The 16,481-nt window shown below is 34.6% G+C and overlaps 1 protein-coding gene across 1 annotated transcript; it reads right to left on the reverse strand.

Moving 5' to 3' along the window:
• Positions 1-9,430: 9,430 nt before the first annotated feature.
• Positions 9,431-11,868, reverse strand: LOC128175421 (E3 ubiquitin-protein ligase TRIM36-like). The gene has a single exon (XM_052841036.1). The coding sequence runs from the start codon at positions 11,853-11,855 to the stop codon at positions 10,269-10,271; it is 1,587 nt and encodes a 528-aa protein (XP_052696996.1). The 5' UTR covers positions 11,856-11,868; the 3' UTR covers positions 9,431-10,268.
• Between the last annotated feature and the right edge of the window lie 4,613 nt (positions 11,869-16,481).

Raw genomic sequence — 16,481 nt, forward strand, 5'->3', positions numbered from 1 at the left:
TCGAACCATTATGCAAAACAAGTTGGAGCCGTCTTCTGAATTATGATTTAGGTGATTTGAAATGGGAGACCATTTTTTCCTTTTGAAACCATTAAGCACTGGCCATGGGTCCGCCGCCATAAAACATTCTTAAGTCTGAGAATGTTCTCAAGTCTGAGAATATTCTCAACTCCCCAATTCTCAGACTCAGCCGCCGCCATAAAAAAGTTGAGCAAAATAAAAATTCTCAAATTCTGTTTTATTCTCAAATATTTGAGTATACAAAAAAGTAGACTTAAGAATTTTCTCAAGCAAACAAAATGGCTGCCATTGTCAGACGTCGGCGTCGCAGAAGACAGAACGCGGTTCCAGTGAGGCGACCTCATGTTTTTCGAGACCTAAGTAATCCTCTGGAAAGTCTTGATGAGAAAGAAGTGTTATCAAAGATACAGATTTTCTACAGAAACCATTCTGTTTATCGTGGATGGAGTCAACAACATCCTAGAGACAGGCACTGCCAGGAATCGGCCCATTCCCCCGCTTATCCAGGTGCTCCTTTTCCTACGATTCGTTGCCACCGGGGCACACCTGCGACTTGTTGGGGACTGTTTGAATGTGTCAGAATCCTCTGCAGGAAGAGTAGTAAAATCTGTGGAAAGGGCAATTATTGAGGTGTTCACACACAAGATTAAATATCCGGTGGGTGACATGGCCAGTAAGGTCAGGGAAGGATTCCGCCGAATTGCAGGTAATCATCGTACACACTGTTTAGAGTTGTATGCGCCGTAAAGTGAAAGTTGCCGATTCTGCTTTAAAAGCACAATAAACATTGTAAAAGTAAACAATTCTGAGAGTTCAACCTCTTAACATTCGGTAATAAATGGTGTTTTTAAAAGCTAAGACATAAATGTTTCTGATTAAAGCTTGTACAGACATCGAACATAATTCACACATCTCCAAAGATGATTGACTTTTTGGGTTTTTTCACTCAAAAGAGTTCCGCAAAGGGCAGTTACCGAATAATGGGTGGTGGATCCAAGAGAGGTGTATTACAATATAAAATACTAAAAGTCTGTTGCACTTGTCAGTGTGATTATCAAGGATGTTCATTGTCAATTGGTTTACAAATTATTACATGTATGTCCAACACACTAAAATCAGAGTACTCATACCACTACCACCCTGTGATAAAATGACTGAACATCATAAAACAACCCACTCTCAAACACCCCACCCCCCAACCCCTTTTCGAAATATGTATGGACATGTGTAAGATTAAAGTACCTTGTTCATCTTTTCACAGCAATTATTCACTTCATTTTTAAATAAACTAGATTTTACACTTTAAAGTGAATTTGCGAAATAAATAAATTCATTTGAGTCTATATGTGGTGGAGGGGGTGCTAGGTCAATGCAGATATTACAAATGGATGCCATAGTATTCAAATAAAATTTTGTACTTACATGTAGTATATAAGAGGGAATATCTTTTTCAAAGTTTATGGTTTTTTCTATATCTATCCCGCTGGGGTCTTAGTATTCTATTTGTTTGTTTGTTTTTGTTGGGGTTTTTTTTTGGGGGGGGGGGGGGGGGGGGGCAAGTTGGTGGGTTAATGCTGGGGTTGGGTCAGCGTCTTTATAGATATACATCTGTAGCATTGAGAATCTTACAACATATTGAAATACATCTTGCAATATATTTATGGAAACAAATCTCGAATCTTAACCTGGATCACTACACCAGGTTTATAATATAAACATTTCTTTTTTCTTAGGATTTCCTTAAGTTCTAGGTTGTGTTGATAAGAACAAATAAGAATTTCCACACCGACTGCAAATGAAGCTGACTTTGTAAACAGAAAAGGATTTCATAGTCTAAATGTTCAGGTACTTTTTTTTTAAATGTATGTTTAAACATGTCCCTGAGGACCTTGATTGATAAAAATCATAAACTTATATTGGTAAATTTAAAGCTGATACCTTATCTTTTATTTTAGAATAATATAAGGACTAGAAGATGTCCACAAATGGCGGGGAAAATGATGGTACGATTATTTATCAAAAATGTCCTTATTGTGCATTAAAAACGGTATCTAACATATCACTATGTCTATACATTTTAGTAGAATAAATTCATTAAATTTACAAATTTTTTTTTAGAAGGAACTTCAAGACTGCCATTTAGTTCTAAAAAATCTTCATGGAAGAACTGATGGTAAGTCTTACTATCAACCAAACAATATCATTGAAACTTGAACTTCTTGATTAATTTCATTCTTTTTCTTTATAGAAAACATTCTCGTAAGTATATAAAGAGGTTTTATTTTGTACAGGAAATGGTAAAGGAAATCATTTTATTTCTTCTGTCTTGCATTTACATGTATAAGAAACAAAATATGTTGGTTATTTTTTATTCCAGAGCTATCATCGTGAGAGAGCTGACGAAAAAGATACGCACTTTATTCCAAGGAAGTTATTCCTGACCGGTGTAGAAACATTCAAGACCGTCCCAAAGGTAAAAGTCTATATTACATACATATATACAGTATATGTTAAAACAGATACATTGATACTTTAAATATGTTAAATCATCGCAATAATCTAGTTTAAATTTTCAAGAAATCGTTTTCACAATATTTACTATAAACAGTAAAACTTGGTTACGCCGAGGTCGCCTACAACGAAATCACGCATACAGAAAAGTTAGTTTGTAAATTCATTAGACATAACAAATTACGTTTATAACGAATCAATATCTTTCGTCCCTGGTGCTGTGTTTCGACTTTGTTATACTGTACATTTGACAAAAAGTACTAGTAGGTACTCATCAAGTGATTCTTCCTCCTTAAAGCTCGAGATTGCACCCAGAGTCATTTATGAAATGAAAGATGGACCGTGTGGCAGCCTTTCCTACGTAGACCAACCCAACCACTGCTGAAGGTTAATATCAATCTTAGTTTTTGAAATAATATATCTATTATTTTGATTGCATTTATTTTAGTTGCATTTTTATTACACGTATTTGTATTTTTTTAACAGAGAGAGACTAAGCCCATACTCAAGAGTCGCATTAAGAAAATTTTCGGGTTCCGCTGAACTAAAACTAATGGAGGCCATGATGATGAAAGAAATCGGTCATTGCACAAAAATTCCATTTGTTCAGCTTAAATATTTTAAATTAATTTATCTTCGTTGTTTCATTTGCAAATGTATTTATATTTTTTATCATATCATGGTCCGAGACCTACATGTATAGAATGTTGGAGAAAAAATATAATCCACAAATAATTGTTTCCCCCTTGAATATCAACTATTGGTAGCTGGTGCAAACTGTGTTTTAAACATGCATGTGTAATCAAAGATTACAAAGCCGGGGGCGAGTGCACTGTTTATCAATCCCCTGACTACTTTTTAGGCATGGCATTTGCACGGAATAAGGACAACTCGCCCCCAAGACAAGTCAACCCCAGTAAAACAGAAGACAAATCGCCCCCAATTTAGGACAACTCGCCACCACTCAAGACAGCTCGCCCCCAAAATAAAGACAACTTGCTCCCAGTATTTTTGTTTATAACGACAAAATCTATAACGAAATTTTTTTTTCCCTTTTATACCACCACGCAATTAATGTTCTTTAGGTTTTATTTCAATTTTTGATAGATTTTAATTTTGAATTTAACAGACTTTGAAAACTTTCAATCACAGTTTTACTTGAACAGTTTTATTCAAATGCATCTATAATCAGCAAAGCAGTGGCGTAGCGTCCTTTACGCAAAAACGCAAATGAATACACAAAATTTTGCAAAGCATAGGTCTTATGATTTGAGTTTCCTATTATTTGCACGTAAACAAATCGTATTGAGACTCCACTGAATTATAATCTGCATATTTAGTATTCGGTTCTCATCGTAAACCATACAATTACTACGATTTCGGAACATACCGTCATTCCATACTTTACATTAAAATTAATTCGAAGTTCGTTTGAATCATAAATTAATATGGACGAGCTATACCTTTGACTTTCATGTTATTGGCTTAAAGAATGATCTACAATAAACTTATTAAAATGAGATGAACAACTTTTAACTCCTTTCAAGTTTAAATCTGAAAACACATCAAGTTTTGAGTGTTTGTCCGTAATTGTATTCTGTCAGTCTATACTTACATGTAATTTAAAGTCGGCGGTCGGGTGATTAAAATTTTGACAAAGTCACAATACATTGTGATAAACTTGATCAAAAATTTGTCATTTAGGTAAGTATGTTACGGTTTGAATATTAGACCTGTTTCAAAACGCCTATTATCTTTAGTCATATGCAGTTGGTTTCCGCTGGGGTATCAGTGTTTCAAATATAATTACACATTCTTTTAAAACTCAACATTTCCCTTACACATACAGTATGTAAAATTGTACCATTTTGAGACAATATCTCATCATCAAAAGCCTGTAAATCTAAAAGCTAAAACCTAAAATCCAAGAGCATCGGTGGTCTTGAAATTTTAAAGAAAATATTCGAAGAGTACCAGGTAAATAATGTTTGTCTCGGAATTCAGCAACTTTTGTTCATATTTATTGGAATCATAATACTTAAAAAATGTCATATTTTTTAGGCTGTTTTGTCATTCAAATAACATAAAATCCAGGAGCTTCCGGGGGCTTCGCCCCCTGGGCCCCCAGACCCCCTACCTTTTACCTACAGTAAATTGAAAGGTAGCTACGCCACTGCAAAGGTTGTATGTATTCTGATTTAAAAAAATATGTTTTCTTTTATTATTTATAAATTCTCTTTCCCGATATAAACTCAGGCAAATACATTTAAACGTACTTAAACAATTATGAGAGTAGAAATCGGAGCAATTTATTATAGATTGAGCACATTATTTTAAGTTTTAAAATAACTTAATTATGACCAACGTAATGATGAAATCAGCGATCAAACAATCGCGTTATATTATTCGTGTGATAATGATAATTAGTTAAAACTATTATGAAAACCACACTGTAAATAATTAGAGTGACATGTACACGTATAATTTTGATTCTTCAAAGTGACGACTTATTAACGTTATGTATTAAATATATCATTTGGGGCGAGTTGTTTTGACTGAGGGCGAGTTGTCCTAATTTGGGGGCGAGTTGTCTAGAGCTGGTGGCGAGTTGTCTTGAGGGCGAGATATCTTGAGGGCGAGTTGTCCAGCATTCATTTGCACAACACAACACTCTTGTTATTATCATGTTGACTGTTGTATACTGTTTTGCCATGCTATACGTTACAGTGATGTTTGAGGCTCTGTAGTCCATTAATAATATCACCGAAAAATCAAGCGTTTGTCCTTTTAAATTAATCGGTTGATTTGTCTGATTATTCAATCAACAAGTCGCTGTACAATTAAAAAAAAATCAACAAACGTTTTTAATTACGTTCTTTTCAAGAAATGAGACACGATTGACCTTTAGTTACCGAGAAAATTCGAATTGTTTTGAAAACGAAATCTCATTGGTTTTTTCTCTTAATCATTTTTTATCAAGCGTCATTTTATAAAAGCGTAATTATTGTGGCGTAATTAAAAAGTTCACAGGATTCAAAGTTTTCGCTATTCCATAAGTTCATATAAGGAAGCATGTTTGCCAATCCAATATGAAATTACATGCAAGTAAAACAGCAAAGATTGCAACTTTATACAAAAGGACAGAATCAGTTTTGGTCATGGTTATGTCTTACTTTACTAAAAAGTAGGGGGAACTTAGTCGATCAGGTTGGTAATATAGACGGGGGGGGGGGGGGCTATAGTCTTTATTGCCGTTTGTCAGTATCTCTACCGTTTTCCATACTTCCAATTCAGTGTATATTGCTTTGCTGCTATCAACCTGTCGGTCGGTCTGTCCATCAACATTTTCCATTCACTCTCTTCGAAGAGGTTACACTTATTGAAAGATATATCATGGAGTGGAATTTGAGTTACTGTTATCTATTCATAAATGTACCTTTCCTTTTGTTCAAGACAATAATTCACTCCAGTTATAATTGCTTAATTATTATTTTATTAAGTCTTACACCTTACCTTTAATTTAATTGACTCACTCATATTGAAGTTTTACTCTATGACATATGTCACTCGTGCTTAAGTGATTATTTATATTGTTTTCAATTCTTATTTATACCGGTATTGTGTTATACACCATTGTCGAGAGAGAGGAATTGGGTTTCGGATTGTTCGGGTGCAGTTTTTTGGATTCCCAGAAATCACCCATACCGACCTAAAGTTCAAATAAAGTGCTTTTTAACATCTAAAGCATTTTAGTTTTATTGTCGCCGGATACTGAGTATATAGAAACACCTTATTTTCCCAGGTGATAGATATAATACTTGGTATTAAGATTTACCATACGGATATCTAGGTCAATTTCGGTTTGTGGTACGATTGAGCAATTTTTGAAAGCGTTGTGCCCCTTAGACCTAGATTGAATTCCTATGATTTTCAGTTTCCTGTTTATTTATTTTTTTCCGAGGTTTATAAGTTCCATTTCTTTGTACATCTGCCCATAATAAAGGCTTGTGCACCCTTTAATGTACGTTAAGTTTTTCCAAGGTGGTATTGAACACTCATGTTGTGACGTACTTCCGATCGAAATAAACAGTAAAATACTAGTAAAATTCGAGATTCAATATCTAAATTCATTAATCAAGGATCTGAAAACCTGTATTCTAGCGATATCAACTGTTTTAATTAAATTAACGTCTGCCGTACATGTTCTTACCTACATATAAATGTCATATTGTCTCTTATATATAACGGTTATATAATGTTTAATTTAAGTTAGGAGAGAGAGAGAGGGAGAGATTCTTAGTTTCAAATTTTCTAATTCTAAATAAAATAATTAAAATATAGGAATACATAAACGATATTAAAATTTTCAACTAGGGTAGGGTAACAAGCTTCAATGCGGCTATCCTACATTTCATCGTTCGTACACGTAGCACACGTGTGATTTACATCAGCTTCGTCCCCTGTGCTCTCTCTCTCTCTCTCTCTCTCTCTCTCTCTCTCTCTCTCTCTCTCTCTCTCTCTCTCTCCCCCACTCTCGATAACTGACGAATTTGACAATATTATCACGTGGACCGTGACCAGAGATTGGTTTTCCTACTCGATGAGATCGGGAGATGCTCTCAGTGCTATTTTGTCCTGCATTTGTTTGAACATAATGTTGTTAAATAAATTCAGCACAAGCGTATATCGGTGTTTTCATTTTTTTCTTCGGGAATTCCGGAAATTTTTAAATAATTTCTTCTGGAGTATTGCTCCATTTCTAGTTGAGAGTTCCTGAATCTTCAAACGTAGACCAGCAATCTCTGGGACCAATATACGAGCGAGAGCTGTTTTAAAGTTATCTTTCTGAAGCATCAAGGCTATCATAATGCTTGTTTCATTGAATTTTCATCAGAGGACAGCGAGCCGAGGATATCGCATAAATAACTTACTTAGATCACTAGGGAGAACGAGACTACTGTCCTCTCTCAATCTTTTGTGTGGATTGATTTCTTCTTCTACAGATACTGAAAATGACAGTGGTTGGTCAGACATTTGTTTATTATTTGACATAGTTTGTGTCAGTATTGTCAAGGAGAACACAACAAAGCGAAACAAAACTTTATATGTGAAAACACTGGGCCGTACATGTACCGTGTATGTAGTTTACTTTACGTTTATTTTCTTATTAGGAGAGTCCTTTAATTGCTTGAAAATTGACAGAAAGGCCTTGAATATTGTTATTTTTATGTCATATAACATATATAATGAAAACTGTTTTCATTTCACCGACAAGCTTGAAAAAATTAAATAATATTAATGAAAACAATAAACATGAACGTCATAAATCCCATTTCAAACGACTTATCACCACTTGAATCTGCGCGTTTTTTAATAAATTTATGAACAGCGGCAAATTCTAAAATGTATTTTTAAAGGTGTTAGCTGTCTGTAGCCCCTAGATTGGAAAATTTCGGATGGTAGTCACTCTAAACTTTTTTATAAGACCGAGAGCTACATATACGCAGCTGTAATACATGCTTCCGATGAAATACTTTGTTTAGTCATGCAAGTTTTTAAATAAAGAGTAACGTGTTTACCTTAACACTGAGTTTTGCGGGATACTAAACTGAGTTTGAGATATTAATAAAAGAACTTAATTACGAACTTCTAAGAACAATTTAACAACGCAAAAATAATAATTCCGCCTGTATATGTACAAGATTTGATCAATTATTTCCTGATTCGTTTGAGTATCAAAAATCACTTTAAAACATCACTTACAATATGAAAATTATAAAAACTACAAAACTAAAATTCTAACTCACTTATGAACAATTAAAATAATTAAAAACTATACTCAACTAATGAGTATCAATCAGCACTCAACAAATGAATATCAACCAACACAAAGGAATGCGTACTTAACTTATCAGTAAACCTAATTCAATGCGTACTCAACAAATGAGTTCTCGACGAAACGATGTGAGTGCTCAACAAATGAGTACTAAGTTACTCAATCTCAGTGTAGCTAAGAAAGTATGCTCGGCATAACCCGCGAGAGTAAGGAAAGTTCCACGTTCTCTTATGTGATTCAAATACCCCAAACGGAAAATGGTAAAGAATTCATTCAATGAGTCTACATTTTATAGAATTTGTAAAACAACAAAGGAGGTCTGAAAGTTTTCTCAATCTATCCGTAAACAGTTTGTTAATTTTCTTCGACAGCTAAGGCGACAGCGTATTTGATAAACATTAAACAACATTTGTTCCATGTAAATTTATTCCACGGAAGATTTCGAGTACATTTATAAATCACAATTTGTTCAATTAATTGCTGATGAAGGCTGTTTGATATTTCCGTTTGTAGATTTTTGAAAATTATTTTTAAAAAACGCCAAATTCAAATGCGGGGCAATTCATATTTAATATCCCTGATAATTAGCGGCTCTGAGTTCAGATACTATTATAGTCGAATATTAAGTTCCCTTTTTGAAACCATCTCAACAATGATGATATTATCTTTAGAGTAATTCATTTTTTTTTGTAATGCTTTAAAAGAAAGCGTTCTATCGGTATCAATTCCGTGCTTGTTTAAATTGCCAGCGTACATTTGTCATGTCATTAATATACATTATGCTTTATATGACGGCCGTGTATTGTAGAAAAATTGAGTTTAATTACCATGCATTAGAACCATTTAATTAACACATATCCAAGTAGTGAATCAATTCAAGATGTCTTCGTAACAGTGGGGCGTTAAACATGTGTACAGCCAGCTCTACAAACACATGCATTGTCGTCTTGGCGACGGCCTATACTAGTATACAGCTAGCGGTTTACCCGAGTCTCGGAATGCATCTAAATACAGAGAAGGGCAGAGTTTTGAAAGAAGCAACTAAAATAAATGCAAAGAGCTTCATATTTATTAAATAAAAATTTACATATCAATAAAAACAATATTTACAATAAAAAAAATAGATGGGAATTAAAAAATTAAAAAATGAATTATCTATACGCGTTGCATGCATCAATTAGTGCATAACAAGAAGCCATTTCATAACTTCTTAACGTGCACACCATCACGAAAATAGACCGAACTGGCAAAAATAAAGTATGCAAATACTGTCTATATTTTACACAAACATCAAATTCAATACTGCGGATGGAATTGAAATTAATTTTTTTTACAATTTTGCCCCAATAATGCATTAGAAATTTTTATTCCTTTACAAGTTATTGACAAAAAACTTTTGATTTAAGCCTCTAGCCCCCTAATTATAGGAACCAGTCCTTTTTTGTATACTGAATGAAAGGTCTCAGAAAGGCCCACAATTTTTTAAATACATCTTTTAACAATTTTATTATCAGGTAGAAAACCAGCGAAATATTAAGGATCAAGGTTGGCGTCTAGAAGAAAAAGTAAGTAATTTGAAAAATTTTCAGAATAATAGTAAGCTCTTCCGCTCGGAAGCGAAAGATCTTAATAAAACCGGAATTTGACTTACTCAGATTGGGTTATTGTAAACAAAATGTGTATGAAGAAAATAAAAAAAAAAGGTAACATAGAAATAGGAATATTGAATCACACAATACAATTTAATAGATTTACCACGTTCAGACAGTAGGTACTTCAGTCAGTTTATTATATCATGGTTTACTTCAGAGCCACTTTGAAACAATAAATGATTTTTCTCTATTTGTTCATAAATAACCATCACATTTCTATTTTGACATTGATTAAAACTGATGAATCCTCATTCTTCTACGTATTTGATTATTTTAGCAATTCCGGTCAGACTCTCTCCCACCATCATCTCACCGTGACCAAGGATACACACGCCGCCTGGTTGTTTTATTCCTCCTTCAGGAATGATGTACCTCAGGAATCGTCCGCCTTTGTTCAGCATGGAAATCTTGTTACCAAAACCACCTGTAACGATGACGTGACCGACAGAATCGGTGGCGACTGAACAAACGTATTTAGTGTCCTTCCCTGAGTACGAGTACCGGAATATGCCCAATCTATCGACAGCAATGACTGCGTTTTTCTCCCAGTCAGTTACAATGATGTCCCCGTTGACATTCTCAGCGATGTAATAGGCCGATTTGTACAGAGGTTGACACTGCGAGTCGTACTGGATTTCCTGGAGAACGGTACCGGTACTGCTGTATCGGACGACTTTGTTCTGATCGTGTTTACGGAGACAGACCAGTAGATCACCGGACGCCGCGCTTGTGACGCCGTATGGCTTCCAGTCCCCGGTAGTGAACATCGTCACCACAGTGTCGGTGTCCGATATCATTTTCACGTCTTCAGTTCCTGTGTACACTACTTGTTGGTTGTACATACATAAGTACATGCCTCGGTCAGTAATGCTGACGGTGTGGTGGAGGTGTCCCTGGAGATCAAACAACTTCAGTTCTCTGCTCTGTCCTCCCATCCACACTTTGTTGTCGTCGGTAACGGCCATGTCATACAGACGACCTTTATACTTTTCATCAGCAGGGAACCCAGTGTCTATAACAGAAGTAACTGTTGGTATCTCTGATATAATTCTACCCGATAACTCATTTTCTTTTAATTTATTTTCCAAATATTCATCTATTTTATATTCATATAATTTCGGAAACGAATACTGGGATACCTCACTTAAACTCTCTTGTTTCTGAATCACTGCTACAAAACTCTGCATTTCTGTGACGTTCTTTGATTTCTGTAATTTTACTGTTTTTCCATTTATTTTATTCACTTTCCAAACCATTTCTTCAAATTTTTCCTTTTGTTTCTGTAGAACATCCTCGTGTTCCTTTTGCATGTCATCCAGTTCCTGGTGAAGTTTCTTCACGATCTTCTCGATCTCTTTGTGCCACTCTTCTCCCCGCGCTGTAACTTCATCTTTCCTCAGTTGATAAATCAATGATATCGAGGACAACAGCTTCGTCGTATGTTCCAAAATTGTCTCTAATTCATGTTTGGATGACTGAAGCCTATCATTTTCCGTAGCAATCACTTTCAAAAGTTCCTCAATTTTATCGGACAGCTCGGATATTTCGTGCGATTTGTGTTTAATAGTAACGCAAAGCATGCATATTGGAGTTTCGCAAGTTTTGCAGTATGCAGAACAATCGTTTTGGGGATGGGAATCACAGTGGCATGTGTCGTCATCATCCTTGCTGGTGTAATCTACAATGTCATGGCCGTTCTTGGATTTTACGCGCAGATGTATGAGGACACAGGGGTCACAGAGATTGACCCCGCATCGTCTGCAGAAAAACGAGACTGGTTGCTGACACAGGTCACATTCCACCACATGCTGGGCCTCATCTCTAGATGCCATCATGGGCGACTTTGTGGACCCTGTGAAAATTTTTTTCAGAAATCACAATCTATATCATACATAGTTTAATTTTACAAATGAGTCATTACCTGGGCTGATAATTAAATACATGACTTAAGGACTTTTATCAGCTACCGTTTAGGAATCCAAAGACCATTCCAATCATAACAAATATTAATATACATATATATCTGTTACACATTTAAACGACAAGGAGTAGCAATTTTCCAATGCACAGTCTCTTGAAGTCTATTATTAAATGGCAAAAATATTTCCGCCACGTACATTTTCATTTATTCAAAATCTACATGCATTCTTATCTTATTATTAAAATGGTAATTTTGAGTTGTTGATGTACATGTACATGTACATTAGACATGAAAAAAAATGCCTTCCACACAGTAACATACTTTTAGATCCTCAATAGCACTGAATGTGGCTCAACACAACAATTCATTATTTGATAGATCTATAAATATCTTCTTAAATGAGTTGTTTTAAATTTTTAAATATGACAAATATTTTATCATTAAATGCAATGCCACATTAATATTTCGTCCTCTGTATGTTGGGCCATGATTAGCAAATAATCTTTACGGTGTACGATTCTGTCAGGTTGTAAATTTTGAAGTACCGGGTGGCAGTAAATACAAAATTTACAAAATGTCTTCCATTTTGTAACTGAAGAGATTATGTGAAATTTAATTTTTCTGACTTTTTGTAATAAATGTATACATTTACTGTGGCGATGTGCGTGTACGACACCTTTGTTTAACTTTCTAAATTCTGCAGTGCTTTTTTTATTAATTTCAGCTGAGGCACGATCAGAGATGGATAGTACAGTAACTCTTTAATTGGCTTTTGTGTATGTTGGCTGACACTTATTCCTTCATCTGAAATTTACCCTTTTATGTACATGTTACTAATATGGCATGACGTATCTAATAGCTGTTCGATAAATGAGTATTTCTTTATATTTTTGTTGATCCTTTACTTCTCTTTTTTCATTGTTCACTGTGTATATTTTTGAATTTTAAGACCATCATCATTTGGAATCAAACCTTCGATATTGATACTTCCCAAACTCATCTAAATTTATTTATAGTTCATGCAATGTCTACAAAAAAGTCCAAACACTATATCGTGTGTCGACCGACTTGATTGAGGTTTCACTGTAACATGAATTATCTTACAGCGCCGCCATGATATTTTCGGCAGATTGGTAACTAAACATTGTATACTATTAAATATTTGTTGAATACTCGTTAAATGCTATAAGCATTATGGTGGCCCGAAATACGGATAGATTATTTGATTATTCAATGAAATATTTTTTTTCTGAATGAAAAAATTCATAAATAAGAGACAAAAACTATCAAATAAATAATCTACATGTATTATTAATTTAATGTGTTTTTTGGGATATATTTTTGATAAAATGTTTTTGCTGCCAGCAAAATATCTTATAGCTTACATGTAACATTTAATCTCAATTATTATGGTAATGTATGGTATAAATCTTCGATAAAGCAAGCCAAGAAAGGCCGGGTATTATTTTAAATTTGATATAGCGTTAATGATATGCAATTTATGGTGTAAGGGAGATAATTCCCGTTTATTACTGTACTTTGCTGGGATACCTGCTGCTGCATTACACTGAATTGAACATTGTATGTCTTAATATGTCACAGACTGTTTACAAATTACGTTTGTTGTATTGATGCTATGTCATTCATGGGTCCATGATTCCTAACATAATTATATTGAAAATTCCGTTCACAGGATCATATCTGTCTATACTTGTACTTTACATAGAACACGCCAGATACCTTTTACAAGATATATAGCACGGTGTCAGTGGGACAAAGGTTACTACTTATACATGCGCAATCAGGTGCATACATGTACACATCAGGTCATGTTAAAAACTTTGCTAATAAAATCGTTATAATCAATCTTTAACTATTGTCAAAAAGAGGCCTTTATATTTTTTAAACACCATATTTATGTATACAATTCTTAAATTTGATATCACACAAGTATGCTTGAACAGTTGAATGTCTGAATGCCAGTGCCATCCATCATTATCATCACAACTTTCATTTTACATAAATTTGTCTGAATAACCAGTCAAGGTTAAAGTATTACCTCACATTAGGAACATGACTTCCAAAGTAAAAGAAAATCACTCTCGAACAAAATAATAATCGTGCAAAATATCAACTTTCGGTTTATCAACGGTCCCAACACGCAAATCGCGCTATCTGGCCTAGCCTGGTTCCCGAGGCCTTCCGATTGTGCAAGCACAGCCTTCCGATTGTGCAAGCACAGAAGGGCCGGGCCCTTCTGTGCTTGCACAATCGGAAGGCCTCGGGAACCAGGCTCATTTCCACAAGGAACTTGTGAATTTTTTTTGAGTGAAGAATGTCAATTTTGTGTGTGTGTGTGTGTGTGGGGGGGGGGGGGGGGGGGGGGGTTGATTGGAAACTACAGAGAAAATCAACTTGTATGTGACATATATAATTATGCCTGACCTGACTAACCGTTTAATTTTACCCGCTATTTTTTCCTTGCCAAAGAATGAATTATAAAAAACAAAAAAAAAGTAATTATTAAAAAATACATTCAATCAATTTTTTTATTATTCTATTCACATTATTTCGGCCCATCTATTATCCCTACATTTGGACGTAATAACAAAAGTTGGACTCATAAATAGCTGTTTACTCAGGAAAAGGGTCTTAACATTTTAAGATTTTTTGTATAAATTACGTATGACGTGACAATATCTTAATGACTAGTTTGTAATCATATCTTACATAAAAAGCGATTCTTAGTTATTCTTTTATTCATTGTTGAAACCGGGCTGATAATTTTTATTTAGATGTAAATAATCTTCATGTGCAGATCTAGAGAAGGGAGTCGGCGTCTTGACACCCCACCACTCCTCGGAATATATGATTGAAGCTTGTTAAATTTACATAGTAAAATAAATGAAAATAGGCCTAGGACCCCCCCCCCCCCCCCCCAAAAAAAAAAAAAAAATCAACAACAAAAAATCTGGATCTGTTTATGACGCTTATTGTTTAAATACCTACAAAATAGATCAAAAATACCAAAAATTATTGGTTTTAGTATATACTGCAGTAATGTATTTAATTTATAGAATTTAAGGTGGAATGCTACATCAACATTTTCTGAATAATGTAAGTATCATTTCTGAATCATGAACTCCAATACTACAGACCACATCACGATTTTTTCTCGATGGCAGTGGTTGACCACCTGTAGATGACCCTAACAATTGCCGTCCTCAAGGTTGGGGCCTTCGATGTTTCTTAGCCCGATGTTTTTAAAATCCCCTTTTCATGAAAAGTGTATTATAATAGATAGGGCTCCGAATCTCAAAATTAAGTGAAGACCACTTCACCATTTTCTTAATTTACAGAGTCAGAGGTAGAACTTTGCTTCAGCCCTCAGGGTAGGGAACCTCGATATGGGAATATAAAAGGAATTGTTTATCTCACGGGTTTGCTGACGTCACAATAGGAATCGACGTAAAGAGTTGACCGTCATAGTAAACTCATACATTTTTTTTAAAATGACAAATGAGATATTTAGAAGCATAAAAGGAAATATTTCAAAAAGCCTAAATGCATTTTATCACTGTTTAACACAATCCAAATCAAAAAAGGAAAATCAAAATTCCTTTTTTTTGACCCCATTTTTTGAATCTGAAGCCAAAATTGACTCAAAATTGGAAAATGAGCCTGAATAATAAGTCATATTTAGTTTTCTGCTTCAATTTAACCTGATTTCTCTGTTTTTGATAAGTAAATGGACAAGACAGCTACCACATTAGAGGAACGTTCCTCTCTCAATTTATTTCCTCACTTAAAGAGTGCTACTATGTTAGAGGAACGTTCCTCTCTCAATTTATTTTCTCACTTAAAGAGAGCTACTATGTTAGAGGAACGTTCCTCTTTCAATTTATTTTCTCACTTAAAGAGTGCTACTATGTTAGAGGAACGTTCCTCTTTCAATTTATAAACTCACTGAAAGAGTGCTACTATGTTAGAGGAACGTTCCTCTTTCAATTTATAAACTCACTGACAGAGTGCTACAATGTTAGAGGAACGTTCCTCTTTCAATTTATTTTCTCACTGAAATATTGCTACCATGTTAGAGGAACGTTCCTCTTTCAATTTATTAACTCACCGAAAGAGTGCTACTATGTTAGAGGAACGTTCCTCTTTCAATTTATTTTCTCACTGAAATAGTGCTACCATGTTAGAGGAACGTTCCTCTTTCAATTTATTAACTCACTGAAAGAGTGCTACTATGTTAGAGGAACGTTCCTCTCTCAATTTATTTTCTCACTGAAATAGTGCTACCATGTTAGAGGAACGTTCCTCTTTCAATTTATTAACTCACTGAAAGAGTGCTACTATGTTAGAGGAACGTTCCTCTCTCAATTTATCTTCTCACTTAAATAGTGCTACCATGTTAGAGGAACGTTCCTCTCCATATGTTACAAATATTACATCTGTTGCATATTCGGTTTTGAGGAGTCTCTCTTCTTCTCTCTCTCTCTCTCTCTCTCTCTCTCTCTCTCTCTCTCTCTCTCTC

Source organism: Crassostrea angulata, chromosome 3, assembly GCF_025612915.1.
Source record: "Crassostrea angulata isolate pt1a10 chromosome 3, ASM2561291v2, whole genome shotgun sequence".
Lineage (NCBI taxonomy): Eukaryota > Metazoa > Mollusca > Bivalvia > Ostreida > Ostreidae > Magallana > Magallana angulata.

What these genes read in the sequence shown, in the direction of transcription:
- LOC128175421 (XM_052841036.1), bottom strand. Translation starts at nt 11,855, where the DNA reads ATGATGGCATCTAGAGATGAGGCCCAGCATGTGGTGGAATGTGACCTG.